The sequence below is a fragment of the Prunus dulcis genome, chromosome 5 (assembly GCF_902201215.1).
Source record: "Prunus dulcis chromosome 5, ALMONDv2, whole genome shotgun sequence".
Taxonomy (NCBI): domain Eukaryota; kingdom Viridiplantae; phylum Streptophyta; class Magnoliopsida; order Rosales; family Rosaceae; genus Prunus; species Prunus dulcis.
This window is the reverse complement of record NC_047654.1, coordinates 7,474,445-7,484,217: the sequence shown is the minus strand read 5'-3', so window position 1 is coordinate 7,484,217 and position 9,773 is coordinate 7,474,445. Positions and strand designations below refer to the sequence as shown.

Genomic DNA, 9,773 nt, shown 5'->3' with positions numbered 1-9,773 from the left:
CATGTAAATACACAATAGAGACCTACGGGTCCTTTTCGAATTCTCCCTCTGCTCCTCTATTCTTCTTCGTCTTTCTCAATCTTAGTGTATTTTTGTACATAATTTGAGGTTTAAGTTATTGGACAATAACAATTAGAACCAAAATAGTGGCAAATATTATAGCGGATGCATGCTTTCATTTTGATTAGTGTGATACTACGCTACGTTTATTCTCATATTGTGCTAAATGTATATGGAGTTGGATGCAAAGCATAGACAGAAAAATGAAGAAACTGAAATGGAGATGCTGAGGCTTGGTGAGGAGAAAAGTAAATGGATCTGTAAATCTATTGCACGTAGGCAATCTAAATGGATAGGCAGATGAGTTTTTGAAGTTAGACACATGTCATTCCCATACATAGAATGTGCCTATGGAGTGTAAAGTATTTTTGGATTTAATGAAACAAACTTCTGTGTAATATTAGCCTAACTCCTTCACGACATTTACATAACCTTAACCAAACTGCATTGAATTGGGATTTAAAGACTGCATATGTGAATTGGGATTTGAAGATGGCTTTTTAAGTGTATTACATCATTGCAAAGTGATATGTCATCATTTATGCAAGCCACCATTTCAAATATCATATCATAATCTTTAAGCCGTTCAACATGCCTTGACTTAATCGCAATGGGTTGCATCTTAATAAGGTAATTCTGTAAGGGGAATAAGCGGCTATGGCCTCGCCTCCAATGTTTTATTCAACCATGCCCTCTTTATAGAAACACATGAAAAAATGTCCCCAGGTGCAATGCTATAAAAACTCCCTATTGGTTCCGTACCGCCCCTCGGGTTTGAATCCCTCTCTCCTTTATAATCGGTTAATAAATTCGTTGATTTTCTTTATTTTATTGGTTTTGGGCAGCTCAGTAGCATAAAAGTAATGTATATTGGTGCGTCTATATTGCATGTCTGTTGCGTCTATATTGCTTCTCTATTGCGTGTATATCTTACATTTATTGTATGTATATTAATTGTTTATTGCTTATGAAGGAAATAAACAACAATACACAAGCAACAGACAAGCAATATACACACAACAGACAAACAATATACACACAATAGATATGCAATATACACACAATAGACATGCAATATACATACAATAGACATGCAATATACATCAGTCCCCAATTACACCAACCATAAGGAAGTCGTATTGAATAGGAAATTAAACTTAACAGTTGTTCTTCCTACTAAAAGAAAGAATAAGGTCCGTTTCCCCCTTTAAATCTTACTTGAGTGGTACTTGTGCCCCCAATAAACATCCAATATTGGAGCAATAACATTCGATATACATGCAGCAAACAATCAATAAACCTTCAATAAAAATTGAATATCGGTTCAATAACATGCGAAATACATGCAGTTAACAATCAATAAACATGTAAACAATCAATAAACCTTCAATAAACATTCAATATCGGTTCAATAACATGCGAAATACATGCAGTTAACAATCAATAAACATGTAAACAATCAATAAACCTTCAATAAACATTCAATATCGGTTCAATAACATGCGAAATACATGGATTTAATAATCAATAAACCTTCAATAAACATGTAAACAATCAATAAACTTTCAATAAACATTCAATATCGGAGTAATAACATGCAAAATACATGCAGTAAAAAATCAATAAACCTTCAATAAACATTCAATATCATGCGATTTATATGCAGTAAACAATCAATAAACTTTAAGTATACGCAAATAAACAATCTATATACACTAAATAATTATGCAATTTTCAAAAAAAAATGTATTGTCTTGTTATTGCATCGTATTGGCCCTGTATTGTGATTTTATCGTCTTCGTATGACTTTATTTTTTTAAAGTAAGTCTTGGAAAGTTTTTGCTGGGTTTCAAACAAATAAATGCTTTTGTTTAAATTCAATGCCAATCCACCTATTTCAAGAACAAATATTACAAAATGGGTTTGAAAACTCATTGGTGGTGCGTGCAACATGTCTTTTTGGGGAGAACTTTCACAATCCTTGAAACCGTGCACTTAATTGATCATTAAAAGAACAAATAATATGACAATTGATACAACTAATAAAACTAATACCAAGTCCTTAATGGACTTCAGCATATTCAGCACTCTAGCATCATACGTGTCATCTTGATGTTCTGCTTCAGCGGAGGTTACATCAACCCATTCGAATCCATTGCAACTGGTGGCTCCCTAATTGCAGGCATCATATATGCAAAATAATTCTGTCAGAGTTAGACATAGGTTTTTTTTCACCCACATACATATTCTTGAAATGAAAACTTACATAGGAGGTTAGACACTTCCAAAATGGCTTCCCTCGATTTTTATCTGATTTTGAAACCCGAAGCACCATTGTAGCTCCACAATACTGACACCTCTTTGTTTGAGCGGGAGATGAAGACGAAGACATGTTGAATCTTCTCACTTGTACCTCTTCTCACTCAGATCTTCTCACTGAAACCTCTTCGGACTCATACCTTCTCACTCATAGTTCTCAGTTATACCCCTTCACTCATAACCCTAAACTTCTCACTCAGCTCTCTCTCATCTCTGCCCAAATCGAATTATATCCTTCTTTTCTGTGTGTGGGTGGGTTGGTCACGATCTGGACACCTGTACCGTCAGAATTGTGACATCTTTTACCCCGAAAAGCAATATAATATTTCACTACCAAATATTAATATGAAAATTGAGGGGACACTGCTTGAAATATATTATTTTATTTATATTTCATTAAGGCAACTAGTTGGATAAGAATCCATCATTATTGGTTCCATTTTAATAACATTACTAGGGGTAGTTTGGTGTGGGAAAATGAAAAAGTATATGATGGGACCTTCTGTGACTAGTCAGTAATCCATCACATTTGTATCAATGAATTTGATAGCGGGAAAATCCCAAAAATGGCTATGCAAATAGGTTATTAATTGACTTTTTGACTGTCTGACTCTCTTTGCATTTTGATGACGTTTTCCCTTCTTTTGTCTTGAGTTTTAGGGTGTTGGGTTCAGTTTCTTTAAAAATGGTCAACTTGGAAAAACCCCAAGTGGAAACACCTTTTCAAAACACTATAAACAGAGGCTAAAACAAAACCAAAACCCCATATATTCTCATTTCTCCCCTCTTCCACTCCTCAAATCGTTCCATTCCAAAAACATTTCAATGAATTTGAAACATTTCACTACACTCGGAGGAAAGAGAAGGAAGCATCTCCATTTGGATATGCCCCAAGCCTTCATCCCGGAGTTAGCTTGGTTTAAAGTGATGTTATACGTGGCAACCCAATCATCGGAAGATCTCTTCCATATGGCATCTGTGTGCCCATTGTTCCATACTTTGGCAAACACTCCACAAGTGTGGAACACCATTTCAATGGCAAGGTACCCAGACCATCCTAGCTGGGACCATGCCAATCCTGCGGTCCAGCATTTCTTGCAACAATGCAGGGCTTGCGATAACCCTGAGTCGATATTTAGAGAAGCATTCGAAGTTTTTTTCAGGCAGGGTAACGTGGAAGCGTTGTATGGGATGCGCATTGCAGCCACGGCAGGCCATATGGAAGCGGCATATCTAGTTGGACTACTTGGCATGTCCGGAATTGGTCAGTCAAAAGAGGATGCATTAGAATTCTTGTGTTCTTTGAATCAACGTAACAACATTGATATGAAAGGAACCAGGGATGCTTTGAGACGAAGATTAAGCCGAGTTTTCTCTGTTGCAAGACATATCGTAGATATGTTTTACTATGGGAAGATTAAGTTCAATCACTGCAGCGCTTGTAACAACAATGAATGGTGTTTTGTTATTCAAGGCTGGCCTACTGAAGAAAAGATAAATCCTGCCTTCTGGACTTGTTGCAATCGATGCAAATGGCACCGTGAGAGTATTTTTTGGTTCAAGGTGATGCGTGTGTATGTTGTGCCAGGGAATCCATACCCTTATAATTAGTTGTAGTATGTTTTTACGGTTTTTATGCATTGTGGACTTGCTTCTCTTCAGTTCTAGGTTGGCTGGCTACGTTGTACAAATGTTGTTTAAATGTTGGGTTTTAATCTATTTTGTCTGGTGTTTGTGCTGTCATAAACCGTTTTATATATAAATGTATAATATATATTATATAGTGGAATGATTACTGACATCATAGACGGCTACGAATGACATTTTACTGACACAGATATTTTGCACAACTGCAATCTTAATATTTGGTAAATGAAAAGGCATGCATGGAGTAAATAGGTGTCTTTTCACCAATGCTTGGGAATGACATTTTCCCACTTAGCATATCCCAAATGATTTGGTTACACGTTTCTTAAACAAAACTTGAACAATGAATGACGTTGAATAATTTTTTCCTGATGTTGTAGAATGGATGACTTGTATATTTCCATTTTATTTTTCAAAACATCCCTTAAACCTAAAAAATAAAAAAATTAACAAATTGAAGAAGAGAGAAACCGATTAGCACCAGAAATGGCCTATTCGCACGGAAAATAAAAATTAATAAAAAAGTTGGAGTAAATATAATTAACAAATGGACAGCCTAAAAAGTAATATAATAATAATAAAAATAATTTAGGATAAATAATAATAAAATACTAATGTAGCATAACCATGAAACAGGGAATTCAGTAGGAAGATGAAATCTCAATAAGTTCGTAGCAATTTTCGGAACATTATTGGGATTTTTGTGTATTTAGTTATGAATTTTCCAAGAAAAAGTAATAAAATAATAATTTATGGTAAAAGGCAAGGATGTGGCCATGTTGACTGACATACACTTGTGCAAGTGGTGAAAGGTGACGGGCTGAGATCGCGCCAGGTGTCCTCTTGCAATTATTTTGGCTTTTTTAGTGCAAAAATCTTTGAAAAAAGGTAATAAATAGTAGGAAAATTCTAAAAATGCCCCGAAAATTACCCGGGCCTCCTTGTGACGTTATAAAACTAGAAGAACCTATAAATCATTCGTCTCGCAATGAAAAAATCCAAATTGTTTTAGATAACTCACTTTCCTCTTAACCCTAAGTATTTATGTTTGTTAACTTTAACTTCAATAACCTACTTCAACAATCATCTCCCGTTAATGTTCGGAATTATTTTTTAAAATGTGTAACCATGAATCGGGGAATTCAATAAGGGAGATTGAGTGTCAATGAGTTCGTCGCAATTTTCGGATTATTTTTCTAATTTTTGTGTATTTAGTTATGAATTTTCTAAGAAAAAGTAATAAAATAATAATTTAGGGTAAAAGGCAAGGATGTGGCCATGTTGATTGACGTACACTTGTGCAAGTGGTGAAAGGTGATGGGCTGAGATCGCGCCAGGTGTCCTCTTGCAATTATTTTGGCATTTTTAGTGCAAAAATCTTTGAAAAAAGGTAATAAATAGTAGGAAAATCCTAAAAATGCCCCGAAAATTACTCCGGCCTCCTTGTGACGTTATAAAACTAGGGAAACCTATAAATCATCTGTTTCGTAATGAAAAAATCCAAATTATTTTACATAACTCACTTTCCTCTTAACCCTAAGTATATATGTTTGTTAACTTTAACTTCAATAACCTACTTCAACAAGCATCTCCTGTTAATGTTCGGAATTATTTTTTAAAATGCGTAACAATGAATCGGAGAATTCAGCAAGGGAGATGGAGTGTCAATGAGTTCGTAGCAATTTTCGGATCATTTTTCTAATTTTTGTGTATTTAGTTATGAATTTTCTAAGAAAAAGTAATAAAATAATAATTTAGGATAAAATGCAAGGATGTGGCCATGTTGATTGACGTACACTTGTGCAAGTGGTGAAAGGTGACGGGCTGAGATTGCGCCAGGTGTCCTCTTGCAATTATTTTGGCTTTTTTAGTGCAAAAATCTTTGAAAAAAGGTAATAAATAGTAGGAAAATCCTAAAAATGCCCCGAAAATTACTCCGGCCTCCTTGTGACGTTATAAAACTAGGGGAACCTATAAATCATCTGTTTCGTAATGAAAAAATCTAAATTATTTTACATTACTCACTTTCCTCTTAACCCTAAGTATATATGTTTGTTAACTTTAACTTCAATAACCTACTTCAACAAGCATCTCCCGTTAATGTTCGGAATAATTTTTTAAAATACGTAACCATGAATCGGGGAATTCATCAAGGGAGATGGAGTGTCAATGAGTTCGTAGCAATTTTCGAATCATTTTTCTAATTTTTATGTATTTAGTTATGAATTTTCTAAGAAAAAGTAATAAAATAATAATTTAGGATAAAATGTAAGGATGTGGCCATGTTGATTGGCGTACACTTGTGTAAGTGGTGAAAGGTGACGGGCTGAGATCCCGCCAGGTCTCCTCTTGCAATTATTTTGGCTTTTTTAGTGCAAAAATCTTTGAAAAAAGGTAATAAATGGTAGGAAAATCCTTAAAATGCCCCGAAAATTACTTGGACCTCCTTGTGATGTTATAAAACTAGGAGAACCTATAAATCATCCGTTTCGCAATGAAAAAATCCAAATTATTTTTACATAACTCAATTTCCTCTTAACCCTAATTCACTTTAACAAGTATATTTCCTTAATATTCGTTATATAATTTGTAATAATACAAGAATTAGTTTCCTTTCATATATAAGGATATAAAATAATATGTTTTGTTATAATAATGTACATATATAATAATTGCACATGCTTTGAAGCCATCATTGCAACTACGCCTAGAGCTTTGAACACGTCAGAGGTATTCAATAAGTTGTCCACATGCAACTGCACCTAGAGTTTTGAACACGTCAGAGGTATTCAATAAGTTGTCCATATGACGCCGCATTGGGAATCAGTAATATATTTTCTATCATGTCCAATCACATAAAATAATGCCATACTTTTTCTGAAAAACCTCACACAAGTGAAGCAATTTTAAAATATTAGTGAATATTTGTCCTAGTCTATATGAGTGATTATATATTCAGTCTGCATTTTTTTTCACAGTATATGTTAACTTTGAGAGGGATTCCACAAACATATAATATAAAGAAAGAAAGAAATAGTAGGAGATGAACCAGTACAAAAAACAATATATAAATGGTACATAATAATTCCATAACCTTGTCACAAACGCACTCACAAATGCTTTTCCATAAACCTTGTCCTAACATATAATAAATAAAGGCAACATTGCATATGATGCAACCATGTCCAAATCTGATACGTGATAAAAAAAAAATGGACATGGCAGCAACATATGACTGAAGTAGATGGGCTCTTTGCATCTTGTGTTATCGTAATTAAAGACATCAAAATATTAAGGTTGAAATCTTCCATAGTAGTAAGCATCAAAATAGGTTTGAAGCAGAGTTTAACGAAAATTCCAATTCCACTTATTTGCCTCTGCTCAAACACGAGAACCAAAATGGTTACTTCCCTTGCTGAGTATATTTGTTAACGTCGGAAACGGTAATAGATGACCAATCAAACCCGGGTACGACGAGTTTTGCATAGGATTGGAAGTAGTCGAATCCAGCTTGCATCACACGCTTCTTTGACTCCACTGCATTAGATGAGTTCTTGTATTTTTGAACAGCTACACTCTGAAGTCGTTTGTGTCTACGCTTCATGCGCTGCAACTTTGCCCTATCCAGATTGGCCTGCCTTTTGTCATCTTCAATTTGGCCTTCAACAAATTCCAAACGTGCCCTTGCCCTTTGGATTTCATCACCAAGTTGAAGATGCCTCTCCTTCCAAAAAGCAAGAACTCTTTCAGACTCAAAACTTCCAACAAAATGGTCATTCTGTCTAGGAATGTGACATTGCTTGTCTGGTGACTCACTTGAGTTTCGAAGGCGGTCTTTGTTTGGAGGGGTGTTTATTATGCTCACATCAAACTTGGTTAGTAAATCCATTCTATGGGGGGAATGAGTTTCTATGGAGGAGAGAGTTTCAGTAGATGGAGACAGATTCGGTGGAGGAGTGAGTTTTGTGTGGAAGGAGAATTTCTATGAAAGGGGTGATAGTAATACCAATAAAAGGGTTCCCGCCAAAAAATATTTGGTTGACAATGTATAAATTAATTTTTGGTCTGATACAATCTAAGTTTAATCCTAACTAGTTTGGTTGAGTTCACTAACTAGATGTCACTTCCATTGAGTTTCTTTCAACCACTATCAGTGGTGTAAGGAGAGTGTGAGGTTGACATGCTTGAAAAGCAAAACCTGACACCTCTTTTTTTTAAAATTGAAAAAAAGTACATATGTTGACTACACACAAGCTTTGGTATGTTGGTCTATAAACCTATGTTCCCTTTCTCAAACGAAATTGCATATGCAATCCTCATCCTCCCAAAACAAAGAGGATTATTCAAGCATGTCAACCTCTTTAGGCGCCAACAACACAATCGAAGATGACAAATTGGAGTCGCAGGTTCTATTTCCACATTGTACTCGCCGACCCCTTCCTTTTTCAACATCATTTGGGAGGGAGGGGGACTCCGATGATCCATTAGAGGCAATACATGCAGTCAGTGGCAAGCTGGATTATAATTCCAGACTGATCAATTCATGGCACGAGAAATGTGTTGAAGACGAGGCAATTTTGGCTGATCTTAACATTAGAGTGAACAAAGCGTTCTCCCAAAAGAACAAGTACTTGAAGTTGAGTCATAAAAGGAAGCTGAAAGCTGAGGAGTTGGATACAGTAATGAATGATGAAATTAAAGGTTGTTTGATGAACCATATGCGATGCGAAGAGCACCATAGTGAACTGGAGTTGGCATTCAACGAAGGATTCGACAAATTTCGAGCATTTGCGGCAACTACTCATACAAGTTATGATTGGAACTATGTGTCCCCTGATGCTGTGAGAGAGATACTAGACGATGGTGGTGACATGAATGAGCATAAGCACGTCAAAGCTGCTCGAAAAAAGCTGACCGATACGACTAAGTGATTGCGGCTACCGCTGTTCAGTTGGTTGAGGGTGATCGTGGTATTGCACAAATTAGAAGTATATTCCCTTAATGTCATTATCTAATTTAAAATAACACAAATATCAGTTTCATTTGCTTCATATATAATTATTGGGACTATGTATTGCAAGTCATCATGTGTTCCTTCTGTCTAACATTATATTTTGCAAATATCGAAATATTATTCAATAAGCAGTCAATATCACAGCAAGTTGGGAATCAGTAAAGTCTCATTATCATGTCCATTCACATTAAAGAGCTGGCGTACTTTTTCTCAAAAAAAACTGACACGTGAGTCATAAGTAACATAACATGTGCTATACATTGTTTAGTGAATGGTTTATGGTTTATTTATATATAATAAAATTCCAAATATTACTGAAGATTTATTTCGTCTATATCACTAGGGACATGAGTGACCATAAGCATGTTAGACCTGCTAAGAAGAAGCTGACCAATACGACCGAGTGATTGTGGCTACCGTTGTTCAGTTGGTTGGGGAGATCGTGGTATTGCTAAGAGGGAGCACATAATATGTTTTGCAATCAAATTTTCTTTTGTGTGTGGAATTATGAGTAGTTCAAAAGTTAGTGTACCCTTTAATATTCTCCAACCGTTCGAAATGTGAGTAGCTGCAATTTACTTTTTTACACGCTGCTTTCTAATCGCTCTGTTCCAACAAAGTGCTTCAAGTATCCTTCAGTTACAAATGTTTACAAAATCGTGCCCCTAATAACCAGTCGAGCTCAGATCTTAATAACCAGTAAAACACTAGAACATAACATTCGGAAAAAGTG

General features: G+C 35.4%; 1 protein-coding gene across 1 annotated transcript; it reads left to right on the top strand.

Moving 5' to 3' along the window:
- Positions 1 to 3,264: 3,264 nt before the first annotated feature.
- On the top strand, positions 3,265 to 3,990 carry LOC117628938. Its single transcript, XM_034361482.1, has one exon. It carries the CDS (start codon positions 3,265 to 3,267, stop codon positions 3,988 to 3,990), a length of 726 nt encoding a protein of 241 aa, XP_034217373.1.
- Positions 3,991 to 9,773: the final 5,783 nt, after the last annotated feature.

What these genes read in the sequence shown, in the direction of transcription:
- LOC117628938 (XM_034361482.1), top strand. Translation starts at nt 3,265, where the DNA reads ATGCCCCAAGCCTTCATCCCGGAGTTAGCTTGGTTTAAAGTGATGTTA.